This window comes from Pelodiscus sinensis, chromosome 31, assembly GCF_049634645.1.
Source record: "Pelodiscus sinensis isolate JC-2024 chromosome 31, ASM4963464v1, whole genome shotgun sequence".
In the NCBI taxonomy this organism is placed as follows: domain Eukaryota; kingdom Metazoa; phylum Chordata; order Testudines; family Trionychidae; genus Pelodiscus; species Pelodiscus sinensis.
In genome coordinates this window covers 79,853-95,734 of record NC_134741.1, presented here as the reverse complement: position 1 = coordinate 95,734, position 15,882 = coordinate 79,853, and the positions used below count along the sequence as shown (strand labels likewise).

The 15,882-nt window shown below is 48.7% G+C and overlaps 1 protein-coding gene across 19 annotated transcripts in view; it reads right to left on the bottom strand.

Annotated features, from left to right (window-relative positions):
* Positions 1-14,175, bottom strand: part of LOC142821585 (uncharacterized) — a 54,314-nt gene extending 40,139 nt beyond the window's left edge. For 4 of the 19 annotated variants that reach the window (XR_012898304.1, XM_075912983.1, XM_075912984.1 and 1 more), the window contains exons 1-5: positions 12,033-14,146; positions 10,515-10,615; positions 7,817-7,842; positions 7,572-7,684; positions 3,763-3,789 (exon numbers count right to left, since the gene is read on the bottom strand). Coding sequence is in view for 13 of the 19 variants with exons in the window: in XM_075912983.1 (XP_075769098.1) it covers positions 3,763-3,789; positions 7,572-7,684; positions 7,817-7,842; positions 10,515-10,615; positions 12,033-12,171 (406 nt within the window). In the remaining 6 variants the exon portion in view is untranslated. Of the gene's footprint in view, positions 1-689; positions 2,096-3,202; positions 3,660-3,762; positions 3,790-7,571; positions 7,685-7,816; positions 7,843-10,514; positions 10,803-11,238 lie in introns of those variants that run through there. The other 15 variants (XM_075912988.1, XM_075912987.1, XM_075912985.1 and 12 more) reach the window with 15 other exon arrangements.
* Positions 14,176-15,882: the final 1,707 nt, after the last annotated feature.

The following is a 15,882-nucleotide window of genomic DNA, read 5'->3' as shown; positions in this document are numbered from 1 at the left end:
CATGCAGCAAAATTGTCAGTTTTCAGTTACATAAAGCAAAAACTCCATAATAAAATTCAGTTAAAATCCACTATCAACTATTATATCACTAAAGAGAAATATTTTCCCAGTCCTTTTTAATTTGGAGACATGCACAATATCGTCCAGCACCATATAGTCTACAGAAAATGTAGGGTTTAAAATACATTGTTGAAGATAAATGCTCACATAATAGATTATAGATGGTGTAGGCACAGAAACTGATCTTTACCATTTTTAACTTAATTTTCATATGCACTCAGATTAATATTTTGGTAGCAGTTCCAAAATATCTTTTAAATAATTTCCCAAGATATACAGGACGCAAAATGATACAGCTGGACATGCTATAACACACTGGAGTATGAGGAGATGATATAAGTGTCTATAAAGCATCTTCTTTAAAAATAAATCTTTTTGTTTTATTTTACTGCCATTACATATTTCAATACACAATCAACACTAAAAAAAACCCTGAGATCCTCAGAGATTTTGGGATCCCCCCCAAGACTTCTTCACCTCGCCTCCCCTCCCCCCCAACAAATTGTTGTTAGCTTCTTATAGTAACAGGTAAAACAAACAGCTCTCTGCAACTTTTTCAAAGAAATTTCACTCACTGCTTTGTTTTTAACGTTGGTTGGGGTTTTTTGTTTGTTTTTGTAAATACTTACAGTAGAATAGCTGCAACAGAAACACGATCACTGTTCTTTGTTGAAAAGGTCTGCCAAGCAGCCAAAATACTACCAAATGCCAAAAATTGAGTAAAAACTTCTTCCAGGACCTAGATGGGGTGTGATCGAGTGAGGTGAGCACAGACCCGAGAGTCGGGGATTCTTTAGTCCTTTCCCAAATTCTAACTTTCTCTGCGCTCTTGGAAAAGCTCCATCACCTCGGCCCGTGTGCGCGGGGTCACGCTCCGCTGGCGGGAGCCGGGCAGAGGCGGGGGGGCGGAGGCACCAGCAGGCTCCGCGACGGCCCCGGACAATTCCCGCCGCAGCGAGTCTCCGCGTGTCCGGTTCCCCGGGAAACGAGCGAGTCCGGCCCCGCCTCCCGCCTCCCGCGTCCGGCCCCGCGACCCCCCGCCCCGGCGCGTGAGCAACACCCCGACCTCGGGAGGGGGGGGGCGCTCATGGATGGAAGCTCTGGGCGAGACGCAGCCCCCCGGCTGAGATGTCACCTGCGCCCCCGCTCCTCACCTCGGCTCCTCCGATTCCTCCTGCCCCTCCCCCGCCCTTCCCGGGAGCAGCGGCGCAGCCAGTAACTGCACAAAGGGCTCCCTCAGGGCGCATGCGCAGTAACCGCTGCGGGCGCTCCCGCCTCCCTCTACTCGCGCGGGGTCAGACGCTGCGGCGGGCTCCGACCAGTGGGACAGGCAGGGGCCGCGACTGACCGCGGGGGGAGGGGGGGTTAGACGCACTGACAATCCGGCCGGAGTGGTGCGGAATGGGGGGGGTCGGACTGCGCATGCGCAGCGGGTCTAACTCCCGTGGAGGGCCAGCGCCAGAGCTTCGCTCCGACCGGCCGGGCCACGCCGCAGCCGCGCGGGTCAAGCTGCCCGCGGTGTTTGCAAAACCGGCCCGTGGGCAGAGGCGGGTGTTTCCCGTTCCCGGGCTGGAGGCGCATCTCAAGGCCCCGCCCAGGGCTGGGATCTGACTGGCGCAATGTCCCCCCCCCCCGGGCCTGGCCAGGGCGGCGCCTCCCTAAAGGGCGGGATGCACGGGGTCAGAGACAGCCCCTGCTGCACAGGGCCACAGCCCTGCCTGATTTTAAGAGGAATAAGGGATCTTCCGGAAAAGGCTTTATTTTCCGAAAGATCCCGTCTAGACTGGTGCTTTTCTCTGGCAAAGCCCCGAGCCGGAAAAAAAGCGGCAGCCATGTTCATGCAAATGCCGTGGGGGGATATTTAAATCCCCCGTGGCATTTGTAATTCCGACTTGTCTCATTAGCATCCCTTTTCCGGAAAAGGGTGCCAATGTAGACACAGCCCTGGTGTGTGGGGAATGTCAGAGGCTGCCTCACTGAGGCTATATCTACACTGGCGCGATCTTGCGCCAGAGCTATGCAAATGAGGCTTAGCGTGGAATATTGCTGAGCCTCATTTGCATATCTAATGAGCTGCCATTTTGTGGAAGAGGCTCTTGTGCAAGAAGGAGCTGTCTACACTGCCCCTTCTTGCGCAAGAAAAACCCTCTTGCACAGTGCTGTTACGCTGATTATTTTCAGGAATAATGGCATTGCGCAAGAGGGTTTTTCTTGCGCAAGAAGGGGCAGTGTAGACAGCTTATTGCGCAAGAGCCTCTTCCACAAAAATGGCGGCTCATTAGAGATACAAATGCGGCTCAGCAGTATTCCACTCTTAGCCTCATTTGCATAGCTCTTGCGCAAGATTGCACCAGTGTAGACGTAGCCTGAGGGTTTTTTTTCTCTCAGTGGTATGTAGACCCTAGCTGATTTTTCTGTCAGTGGCCTCTGACCCAGAAAAAGATCCCTACCCCTAAGTTTCTTCATGGAGGGAAGTTGATGCATGAAATTGGAAGGAAGGAAAAGTCTGTACAGGAGCCAAACTGACAGCATGGGTGGAGGTCACACATCCGGCTGCAGGGCCAAGAGAAGGGCTAAAGGGAAAGGGGCACAGACAGCAGGAAAAAAATACTCCAGTTGGTGGGGAGACATTTGCAGTGTTTGTAAAAATATGAGACAGGGAACAAAAGGTTTTTCCACCTGCCAGGATAGGGGGGCTACCAGCCTGGTCCTGGGAAGAGGCGGAGGGCTGGGTGGCAGCGGGTGGCTGGCTCATCTTGTGCCAGGAGCAGGGTCTGCTGGCTGGGTGCTGGCAGGCTTGCAACTGGCACAAGCACCATAGCCAGACTGTGCCCCTTTAAGGGCTCCAGGGCCAGGAGGGGGGCAGAAGAGTTTCCCTGGTTTGACCCAGAGTGGCCACCAGAGCAAGCTGGGAAGGGCTAGCCTCCAACTAGTTCAAATTAAGTGGCTACACAGCCCTTAATTCGAACTACTTAATTCGAACTAGGCATTAGTCCTCATAGAATGAGGTTTACCTAGTTTGAATTAAGCGCTCTGCTAGTTCGATTTAAATTCGAACTAGCGGTTTGTATGTATAGATGCTATTAAAGTTAATTTGAACTAACAGCTGTTAGTTCGAATTAACTTTGTAGTGTAGACATACCCTTATAGTGAACCCGCTGTCCTGCCTTGGTGGTATACTTCCTTTTGCTCTCCCAGAGCTTGCCTTGCGTATGCCAACAGGGTGAGAGAGAGAGAAATGGCAGAAGTCAGGATACTGGAAAGGAAGAGCATGTATGCAGATATTAACTAAAGAAAGAAATCTGGAGGACTTGGGATTGACTTCACTTCTGATCTAAAATAAAATATAACCCTCCTCGTGGAACGAGGTGTACCGGTAGTTCGAATTAGAGAGCCTAATTCGAACTACCTACTCCATGCTGCGTGTAGCCGTGGGCACGGAGTCCGCACTAAGGGGGATTTAAAAATGGTGGCGCCCAGCAAGATGCAAATGAAGCCCTGGATATTTAAATCCCGGGCTTCATTTGCAACTTCAAATGCCTACATTAGCCACCCTAGTTTGAACTAGGGTGGCAGTGTAGACATACCCTCCTTCTCCCCCCGTGACACTGCTGTTTCTAGCCCGTTGAGTTTCACATGCTCTGTGCAGGGCAAGGAGGGGGTGGTAGGTCTCAAAGATCAAATACCAGGCATGTACAGTACCTGCATAGAGCTGGGTGCGTCTCCACCCTGCAACCAAACACAGAGAGTGGGATGAGAATGCCCCTGAGCACAGACACTCAGCAGGAGACAATGCCACACGCATGCACACACATGCACATGCGCACACATGCACGCACACAAGGGTTGTACTGCGGGGAATGGAACTTACTCAGTGCCAGCTGGAGTTTGTCAGAAAGTGAAACTCAGAGAAACTCAGTGTCATGTTATCTTGCAGAAGGGAAGCGAGTCTGTGACGGTTCCTACTCCCTTCCTCCCCTCCCCCCCCCCTCTGGTTTATGCAGTTGACTTACGGATACAAATATGCAGAACTCAAAGATGCTTTGGACAAATTACCTCATGTGACCTACCAATTTTAATGGCACAATCAGCTGGCTCTGTATATCTTTTTTGGTGCATGTATCATTCTTGTGTGTAAAGTTAGAGATATGGGGGATGGGATGCTTTATGATTTTCAATGTGCAAATGAAAGACATTGAGGGTGTTTCCAATGTTCAGACACCTCAATGACTGGGTGATCAACTTAACAACTTGATTACAGCCTATTTTGTCCTTTAAGTCTCAGCTGTGGTTCCTCTTAAGATGGCACATGACCCCCTAACCGGGAAGGTCTGACCAGGTAATTTTCCATGGAAGGTGGGGGAGAGAACAAGTTCCCACTCACAGTGAAATCTATAGAAAAATGGGAAGTGAGCTTTCCTTTTGTCTTTGGTTGGCATGACACACCCAAGAGAATAGTCAGGCACCCCAGAGAAACAAAAGATCTTCCCTGGGTTGAAGGTTTGCCACACTCCATCACAGAGTCAAGAAGACCATAAAACAGGGAAATTACAGTCCTTAGACTTGGCCTGGAGGCTACCTCAAAGACCAGAGCCTAGCACCTCCAGGGCGACAAAGGAATAGTGAAAGGGAGAACTGCAGTAGCCCCACTAAGCCACCTAGCCAGGAGCAAGAAGTAGTCAAAGCCAAACAGGGATCTTTCAGCAAAATATTAACCCTGTGAAGCACAAGTACTCTGGGTGATGTGTATGATGGGAATTGATAAGCTACAATTTTAATTAGCAGAATAGATGGCCAGAGATATAAAACAAACACAGGAATTTCACTCTATCCAAATGAGGAAGTTTGTGAGACTGGGGCAGGGGAAAAGGAAGGATGAGGAGGTGGAAGGGTGAAGCAAAATGCAGGACAATGTAGCACTTTAAAGACTAACAAGAAGGTTTATTAGATGATGAGCTTTCGTGGGCCAGACCCACTTCCTCAGATCAGATGAGGAGGTGGAAGGGGTCACTGAGTAGAGAAAAGGAAGATGCTGAAAAACAGGGGCAGGTGAGAGTTTTGCGGGGCCCAGGGCAGCACAATTTTGTGGGGGCCCCCCTTTGGAGAAAAAATAGAAAAAAAGTGTCAAATGTGCAAATTGAAAGCCATTTTCATATTAAATGTGAATTGGGTAAATTTGATAGAAACTTAATTTAGTTGGATAATTTTTATTTTAATTATATTGTAAGTCATTCTTAAACAAAATTCTGCATTAATAATTAAAAAAATTCATTTGTATTTAAGTCTATTATAGCTGTCTAGCTCTTTTGGCAGCACATTCTTCAATTATGTCATTAAAGTCCATTTCTTTACACAGGTCTTTTTCAATCGATACAATCGAAAGACCTACACAAAAAGCTCCTGGCTCGTAGTAAATCTTAAGTAATTCTTTATTAGTTTCAATTTTTCCATTGTACCTTTTAGACTGAGATTACATTCTTCTACATTTTCTACCTGCATCTCTCGCTCTGCTAGTCATTTTATAATTTAGGGTTGTCAGCGAATTTACACTTATAAAATTGTTATTTATCTGTAAAAAACGGAGTGAGTAACATGGCGCATGCATCACTGCCACAGCCGACAGGTAGTAGAGCGTGCGCAAATCAGTTTCAATCTGTCGCCCATTGCATATTCACATTACTTCATTACACATGTTTCACATATCACTATTAAATGTGCTTTCTTAAAAAAACTAGCCAATAGCCCGTCATAAGACGGGATTTTCAGGTCTCTCCTCCACGTCTGTCTCTCTCTCTCTCTCCTCCTCCTCCTGTCTCCCCGCTCTCTCTCTCAGCTTTCCTCCGCCTCCTGCCTCTCTTTCCGTCTCTCTCTCTTTTCCCCCTCCTGCCTCTCACGCTCTCTTTCTCTTCTCCTCTTCCTCCTGCCGCCTCGCACTCTCTCTTTCTCTTCTCCTCCCCCTCCTGCCTCTCACTCGCGGAGCCCAAACGGCCGTTTGTGCTGCTTGCTCCCGTGCGGCGGCCTGGCTGAGCGGCGCAGAACTCAGCTGAGTGCCACGGTGGGAGGTGAGGCGGTGATGTACATGGCCAGGAGGTGGGACCTGAAGCCTCTGTCACGCCCTTTGCCTCCCACCGTGGTGCTTGGCTGAGTTCTGTGCCGCTCAGCCAGGCCGCCGTGCGGGATCAAGCAGCTCAAGCAGGCGTTTGGGCTCCGTGCTGCACCCTCATGCTGCACAGGGAGCACGGGGCCCAAATGGCTGCTTGCACCGCTGCTTGCTCCCGTGTGGTGGCTCGGTGCAGGGCCTATTGAAGCTTGGGGCCTGGGGCAGCTGCCCCGCTTGCCCTGCCCTATATCTGCCACTGCTGAGAAAAACTGATTTCTCACCAGTGTGTTGGGGGAGAGACCTGCCCTGGAGTTGCTCTGTTCAGGAAATAAAGACCAGGGAGTGAGTGTGAAGAGGAGACGCTGCAGCAAGATGGTAAGTGAAAGAGCCAAGGGCCACCAATAGCGGAGGAGACCCCTGACACATGGTATATGCCCAGGAGTTCTGACATGATGGGGAGTGATATGGCTGAGCTGCTCTCAGTAACAATCACCTCTGTTTAAAACCAGCTACTATGCTGGAGAATCAAGTGTTGGGAATGTTGTGCCTTAGGAAGAATGAACCCTGAGAACAACAGCCCAGTGAGCCTTGCATCAGTGCCTGGCAAACTAGTTGAAACAGCAAATAAAGGGCATGTCTACACAGCAGCATTATTACAGAATAACCGACATTACTCCAAGATAACACAGCGCACGTCTACACAGCAAGCCTTTATTTCAAAATGTTTAGTGGGAGGACTTGTTACTCCAACTCCTGTAACCCTCATTTTATGAGGAATAAGGGAAGGCGAAGGGAGCGCGCTCTTCCTTTGACTTCTTGCTGTGTAGACAGCGCCAAAAGCTGAAATAAGCTAATTTTGACTTCAGCTACGCAATTGACGTTGCTGAAGTTGTGTAGCTTCATTTGAGTTTTGCCCTGCTGTGTAGACATATACAAATAGAATTCTAAGCCAGCCATATGGTGCTGATAAGACAGGGGTGAATAAACCTCAAGCCAGGGGCCTCCCTGTACTGGGGAGTCTACAATAGCACTCCAGCTCTCCCACTGTCCCACCGTAGGACTGGAGGACACAAAATCTACTAGCCTGGGCCCTCCCCAGGCTCTCGTGTGTGAGGGCAATGTGGGGAGTGTCTTTCTCCTTCTCAACTGGTAGCCACAGTGAGGGTTGGTTTATTTTTTTTTTTTTTGGCTTCTCATTTCTGTGCAGCCCCTGATCGATTTTTATGTGGGTAAGTGGCCCCTGATTCCCCCAAAAAAGTTTCCTGACCCCTGTGATAGGAGAAGCTCTGACTAGCAGAGCTGGAAAGGAAACCTGTGTCCTGTGAATCTATCAAATTGCTTTGAGTATGTCAGTGAAAGAGAGCACAAAGGGGACCCAACGACATCAGATGGCAGGATCCCCATACTTTACCTTCATATCCCTGGAACTCAGGCTGCAGGACCACATTCTTTCCAGGGGAGACGTTGTCCTTCCTTCTCCTTTGAGACTCCATGGCATCTTTCACAGCTGTCAGACCCTGAAGCCTAAACACAGTCTTTTCTGTCATCACTTACTGTTTCTTTCATTCAGGGACACACTGATCCCAGGAAAGGGAAGGGGAAAGGAACCTTTCAAATTACAGCCCCAGAGACATAATTGTTAGAGAAACAACCCACCTGCCACTCAAGAATGTCGCATCTGCCTAGCAAGGAAATAGAAAGACAACCACATCAGATTTTCCTTTGCAGGATGGCTCTGTATGCCAGTCTGGGGATATTTCACCATCTGAACTGCAAAAAGTATTCACCAAAAAAACACTTCTCCAGCCTGAGGGAGATTCCCTGTCAAATAGGAAAGGCTGGTAGCAAAAAGTGAGGAACTATTTAATTTTAAAGATAGGTCAGAGGAACTTTTTAGAATGGCAGGTATTCAATGACCTACCTCAGTGGTCTCCAACCTTTTTACACCCAGGATCACATTTTAAATGTCAGGGCAAGCCAAGATCTACCCCATCCCTGCCCCAAGAGCCCACCACTTCCTTGAGGCCCCACCTTCTCCGTTCCCCTCCTCTCCATCATTTGCTGTCTTCAGCCCTTACTCACTCTCACTGGATTGAGACAGGAGGTGCAGGCTCTGGGGTGGGATCGGGGAATTTGGGAGCGGGAAGAAGTGAGAGGTGCAAGGTCTGTGAGGGAATTTGAGTGCAGGAGAAGGGGATGCTGGCTCAGGGAGGTGGGCTCCAGGCCGGAGAGTGTTGGGGTTAGGTGGAGGGTTGGGGTGCTGATCAAGCCACAGGCTTGAGGATGTGGGGGTATAGGAGCTTGGGTTGGGGTGTATCAGGTGCTTAGGTTTATGGTATGTGGATGGTGCAGGAGTGTTGTGGCAGAAGACTTGGAGATATGGGGGTGCAGGACTTTGGGGATGTGAGAGGCTCAGGATAGGGGGTTCCGGTGTATGATGGGCTCAAGTTTGGGGTCTGTGGGGGTGCAGGAGTGTTATGACACTGTGGCCAGATGCGGGCTTGGCCCCAATTGGGGGCTTGTTAAAGTTTCATTTTTAAATCAAATATTATGTCCAACACAAAATGTTTCAGCATTGTCTTTACTTATGGCAGGGGCGGGAAATCTGTTTTGGGTCAGGGGCCACTGACCTACAAAAAAATCAGTCAGGGAACACACAAGTGATATGCAAAAAAAACAAGCCCTCCAACTTTCCCTCCCCCAAGCCTCACTGATGTGGCCCCAGCTGAGACACCTCACAGCCCTGGCACTCTAGCCCCATCGGGGTGGGGTAGATAGGACTGAGGTCAAGGCCTCAGGTCAGATTAACTCTTCTAGGGTTCCAGGGTTAGTGGATTTTGTGGATCCCTCTACACTCTGAGGTGGGGCTAAAAATGAGGGATCCAGTGTGTGGGCAGGACTGCCAGTGAGTGGGACGGGGGTGCAGAATCTGGGTGGGAAACAGGGTACAGGAGCAAGCTGGGGGTAGCTGTCTGGCCAGGAAGGAGGGGTCAGGGTCAGAGCACTGGTGGTGATCAGGCCAGGGGGCAGGTGACAGGGTGCTGGTGGGGGTCTGGCTAAGGCGGACGGGGCAGGAGCAGCTCAGCTGGTACCTAGGGGTCTCCAGGGTCAAGGATCTCTGAGGCTAGATCTGCAGGCAGCACTGGAAGAAGTGGATGAATGGCTCCTTTAAGAATCCAGGCACTACAGATCTTGCATCGCCATCTTAACTACTGTACCCCCACCCCCGCCTTCCTGGAGCACAGGGAAGGAAGGGAAGACAAGAAAGCACGCACTGTTGTGGGCAGGAGAGGAGTGTGCACTTTCTTGTCTTCCCTTCCTTCTCCATGCTGCCTATCTTCCTTCCTACAGGGTTGCGGATTCTAGCCCCTTCCTGGGAGCCACCAAGTCCTGAAGCTCTGTGCCAGATCCAGCTTCTCAGGAAGTGCACCTGCTGCTCCTGCTCTCCCCACAACAGCGTGTGCTTCCCGAGAAGTCAGATCTGGCCCAGAGCCATGGGACTTCCCCATACACAACAGGAAGCTGGAGCTAGCTCTATTTTTGCGGGAGACTGTAGCGCCAGTGTGGGTTCCTCGTTGGAGGTGGTGGGGAGCAAGGGAGGGCTGGGAACACCTCCTTGCTATCGAGTGGCTGTGCCCCTGTGATCAATGAATTCATCACGATCGACTGGTTGGTGACCACAGACCTACCTGATAAGGGCTCTACTAGCTCTCCCTATAATCTTCTTATTTGTGTTTGTTTGTGGCCAGTTGTGCTCAAGCTATGCTAGGAAATCTCCAAACAGCAGGAACAGCCTCTGCCCCAAGGAGCTCCCAATCCCATAATACACACACGGGAGAGCATACTGACTTTAGCAAAACATGAAAAACAGCCAACAGTTTCCTCTCCTTTTCCTGGGCAAGCTGACCTTAGAGAACTCAGCAGAAATGAACATCTGGGAAGGATGAGGCCCTGTGGCAGAACACCACTCTGTTCTGAACTCTGGCTGTCTTGCCGACTGCTTTTTTCAGATGTGCCCCCTCCTTTCTCCAACCCCTGCTGTCCCCTGCACTTTGTGTTTCTTGGGACCTCTCTGCCATTTATAATTTAAGAGTTTCCACTCAGTGTAGACTGCTGGAGCTGAGCCCTTTGACTGACAAGGCTCAGGCAGCCTCAGGATGTTGAATTGTGTTCGGACCCATAGGGACTTTTTTCCCATTCTTTCACTCTCCTCCCTCATAAGAAGCTGGGCTGGCTGTGCAAATGCCTAGCAGTAAATGTTGGCCTCTGCTTATGAATCAGAGGAGAGACTTGGGTATGGGGCCATTAGGATAACTGACCTCCCCAGAGTAGTTGGAAGGGACACATGACATACCAGCTTGTGATGCGGAGAGCCATAGTTTCTCCTAAGCACAGGGTTTTCAGCCTCTTTACGGACACAAGTTGAAGCCTCTTTCCGTTCCTCTGAGACTCTCTCTGCGATTGACATGAATAGCTGGGTTATTTATCTCCATTGCTCTCGCCTAGAGCAGTCTCTCTTGTGGCTCCCAACCTCTGACCAGGTGCCAAAAACAACAATCCCCATAACAAGCATCCTACAATTGTCTTCGCTTTATAAAATTCCCCAGGCCACAACCTCATGCTCTCCCTGGGTATGTCTACACTACCACCCTAGTTCGAACTAGGGTGGTTAATGTAGGCAACCAAAGTTGCAAATGAAGCCCAGGATTTAAATATCCCGTGCTTCATTTGCATATTGCCAGGTGCTGCCATTTTTAAAGCCCCGGTAGTTCGGACTCCGTGCCCGCGGCTACCCGCGGCACAGAGTAGGTAGTTCGGATTAGGCTCTCTAATCCGAACTGCTGGTACACCTCGTTCCATGAGGAGTAACGATAGTTCGGATTAGAGAGCCTAATCCGAACTACCTACTCCGTGCCGCATGTAGCTGCGGGCACGGAGTCCGAACTACCGGGGCTTTAAAAATGGCGGCGCCTGGCAATATGCAAATGAAGCACGGGATATTTAAATCCCGGGCTTCATTTGCAACTTCGGTTGCCTACATTAACCACCCTAGTTCGAACTAGGGTGGTAGTGTAGACATACCTCCTGAGAGCTGACTCCCTGGAATTACTGGGTGACTCCACTGGCATCAGATGTGGGCTGCTTATGGGTGGGGAGTCCTGCACACACTCACAGCACATCAAATGCCCCAACTTTCCCCAGCTTCCATAGATTATGGTTCTACAATCTGTGGACATTCCAGGTGGATGACTGCATGGGAGCTCAGCTTGGGACATGCTGGCATTAACTTCCTGAGCTGCAGTAGAGACATGAACACTAGGTGAGAAGAAAGTGGCAGAGAAGCTAACAAATCAGACATTTCTGGCCTGAAGGCAGCCTGTCGGTAACTAGGATCCTCTCATATATAAATGATCATCCTGCCTACCCTCGAGGTTGTCACGAAGCATCAGGGCCTGCTTAGAGGCTCTTCTCAGAGCAACGGGGCAGTTAGTGTCCAGCTGTCTGACCCTCCCTCTGCCCCCATGGGGAGTCTGCTCTGCACTTTCTCTGCTCAGAAACATGGTTTCCATTAGGGCAACTTGAATAGGAGGTGCAGCAACTAAGTGGGGCGTTCCTGCTGGGAGATTCAGAGAGAAGGATCAAGCATGCTGACCACCAAGAGGAAGAGTCAGGAGTGGAGACGTGGCCTATAGCTCTTTGGAAGGGACAGGGGAACAGCATTTCCCCTCAATGGAGAACACATGGGACACAGGGGAGCTGAACTGGGTCAGTTACACAGACACTGCAACTCGATGGCCAGGTCTTAATGAATCTATAGATGAAACTAAAGTACAGTGATATGGTTTCACAGGAGCAGGGGCCCCTGTCTTACCTTCATGTCCTCGTAACTCAAATTGCAAGGCCACCTTCCCACCAGGGGAGAGACTGTCCTTCCTTCTCTCTCCAGATTCCACTGATGGGTTTGGAGACATTGACTCTTTCGACATAAACACAACATTTCCTGTCATCATTCACTGCCATCATCACACCAACACTGGTTGTCACCAGAGGGAAGGGAAGGGAAGGGAAGGGAAGGGCCTTGGAACTTCTGTCCCAGTGAACATATGGGGACATAAAGAGTTATCAGGAGAAACAATTCCAAATGGCAGAGGCCATTCTTAATGTGTCTTATTTCTCTTCCTTACCTTTCATTCTCCACCTTTACCACTGAATTGAAATGACTCTGGTCAAAAGTTAAACACCCCGGCTACGTCTAGACTGGCATGATTTTCCACAAATACTTTTAATGGAAAACTTTTCCGTTAAAAGCATTTGCGGAAAAGAGCGTCTAGATTGGCATGGACCCTTTTCCGCAAAAGCACTTTTTTGCACAAAAAAGCCCCGATCACCATTTTCGCAATCGGAGCTTTTTTGCACAAAACAAATCTGAGCTGTCTACAAGGGCTTTTGCCCGAATGGGAGCAGCATAGTATTTCCGCAAGAAGCACTGATTTCTTACATGAGATCGTCAGTGTTCTTGCGGAAATTCAAGTGGCCAGTATAGACAGCTGGCAAGTTTTTCCGCAAAAGCAGCTGCTTTTGCGGAAAAAGTTGCCAGTTTAGACACAGCCCCCATGTCAATGGGGAACAGAGTGCACGGGGGAAGGGAAAAGAGGGAGGGGGGGTTGAGTCCCGCCCACCCTGGGAGCAGCTAGACAGCCGACACTAGTTGTCTCAGAGATGGAACTGGCTCCCACATTAGGAAGGCAGGATAAGGGATGCCCTGAAGGTAGCAGGCTAGGCTGGGTTCTGGAGTGGCTTAAGAAATAGGGCACTTACCCTTGTAGCCTCAGGGTGGTGGGTTCAAGCCCTACCCACCCCCATAGGCAGCAGCCAGATAGCTACCACCTCAGGGACAAAGCTGGCTCCCCCACCAGGAAAGCAGGATAAGGCAGGGAGATGGGGTGGGTTCTAGAGTGGACAAGGGGATAGGGTCAAACCCAGGACTGGCCCCCCCCACATTGTGACGCACAAGGAGCTTGGGACACTGTGGCACTGATCACAAACCCACCTGTCCCTGGGAGACATCACATCCACCTGCACAACAGAAAGAAAAACAACATTGACATTCTATTTTTACTCAGTGCTCTGGGATTGCATCACGCTTGGCACTGCAGAAATGATTTCATGGCTTCATCCCTTCCCACAGAACAAATGCCTAATCAGAAATGAACAGGAAGGGGCTTGGTGAATCTGGATGCTCCTTTTAGCACAGTCATTTAGAAACATCATCTTGTCATTTACCATTTACACCAATATTTGAGTGTGGACCGGAAATGTTCCATGTTCATTTGCTGCGTGTCTCTGAAATGATTCCTCAGACACAGAGGAATTCCACACCAAACATCACATTAAAGAATGTTTCAGTAACGTATGGGGCACAATCCACACAAGAACGATGTAGTTATTATAATAATATAATGTGTTGAAATTTCGAGTCAAACTTACATATTTACAAACACTTGATCATTTAAAAGGAGTGTACTGAGTAGCTAAGCCGACTATGCCTTCGGTCCAGTCATACACTCATGACAGAGAAAACATTGCCCTGGTGTGGCAGAAGGCTCACAGTGAGCAGACATTCCTCCCTTCCTCAGACAGTCCCAATGCTGCCAGGGTTTCAAGGTTCTGTGTGCATTGTAAGATCCCAAGGGGACATGAACTCCTTTTCCCAGCACAATTAGAAACACAGCATCTACAGGTACAAACTTGCTAGCCCCAGCCATGAAACAAACATAGAATCCTAGGACTAGAAGAGATGTCAGAAGGTTATGGAGACCAACCCCCTGCCCAAAGCAGGACCAACCCCAACTAAATCATCCCAGCCAGAGCTTTGTCAAGATGGGACTTACCTCTAGGGATGGAGTTCTACCACCTCCCTTGGCAACCTGTTCCAGTGCTTCACCACCCTCCAATCACCCAACCCCTCTGAGCCTCTTGCCCTAACTCCTGCATCCCCACACACTACCCTGAGTCCCTTCCCACACCTCCCAACCCCCTGCCCTAACTCCTGCACCCACACACCTAGTCCTGAAGAACCCAAGCAATCCCAGGTAAATCTTCTAGTACTTAATACATTTCAGTTGGTATTTTATTGTTTAACAGTATGGTTAAACTGCAGTTAATTGTGATTGACTTTTAAAATCATGATTCATTTTTTAGTTAATTACTTAACTATGATTAATTGATAGCCCTAATTTTTAATTATAAATGTTGGTAAATGTCAATTTCAAAGTACACACACAAACTGACAAAAATAGTTCAATCAATAATAATCAAAACATACAGAAAGGGAATGTAAGAAAAATGTTGCTTGAGGACTTGTCAGAGTTTGACTTGTGGATATTTACTTTGTATGTTTTGACTTAATCATTTTTGAACCCTACTGTCTGACCTCCCCATGTCCCCATAATTACATGCAACTCTGACATTTTAATTACTAGTGCAGGTTGAACCTCTCTAGTCCGGCACTCTCAGAACCTCACTGGTGCCAAACTAGAGAATTTGCCAGACTACAGGAGGTCAATATTTTCTAGTAGCATTACCAACACTTCCACTGCTGACTGGGCTGTTAGAAGACACTGAGGGGTCCATTAGAGCTAAATAACAGCTAAGAACACTAAGAGCCAGGCTGATGGCTATAAACAATTTTTATGGGTCCATGGGAAAATTGGCCACACTCATGGTGAGTGGACATCCAGCTAACTAAAATCATGCCAGACCATGGATGTTGCCAGACAAGAGTGCTGGACAACCTATGCTACTTTGTGTGATGTCTCCTGCTAACACTTCAGGTACTATAGTGGAAAGTCAGACAGGGCAGACAGCCCATTAGTGAGGACAACAAACTGTGGAAAGGCCTGGCCTTCCTGTGAGCACCCCATACTGCCAATGACTCATAGATGTTCTGATGCTACAGAGTCAGGTGACCTGGTCACCTGATACTAACCTGCATCTTGATTTGCTAGACTGTTCCATTATGAGGTAGGAGAATCAAACAAAGAATTTCCACCTTATGAAAATTCCATATAAGGCAGGGGAGGAAAACAATTAAGGTCTTCAATGTGCTTTTCCTCTGCCTCCCCACAACAATTAACAAATACAAAAATAAAACCTTTGAAAACATCTGGAAGCAAAAGGTCTTGAACTAGAGAAGGCAGGGAGTATTGGACCCAGGCTAGAAAGATGTCGCTTGCCTGTGAAGGACTCTACCTAAAACAATATCTAGAGTGAGGAATTATTATTTATTTGTAACTGGTTTATTTAGTCAATCTAGCTTAGTTTTCAAGCTTTGTATTATTTCTTAATAATCTGCTTTGTTCTGTTTGCTATCTCTTTAACCACTTAAAATACACCTTTTTTAGTTAATAAATTTATTTCTTATTTGTAATATAATCCAGGTTATGTAATCTCTAACGAGAGTGTGTGAAAACCGTGTGTACCTTCCTCCACAGTGGCGGATATAGGGCAGAGCACATGCGCCGTGTCAAAGGGGGGGCCCTGCAAAATTGTGCTGCCCTGGGCCCTGAAAATCCTCATCTGCCCCTGTTCCTCCACATTGATGGAGGAGGCAATTTCCATATACTTTGTGGTCTGTGCTCCAGGGAAGATAAAGCTGATCACATTGGGCAGGAGACACTTTGGGGGAAGGGCAGGGAGCCAACTGCCAGGGGATGCTAAGC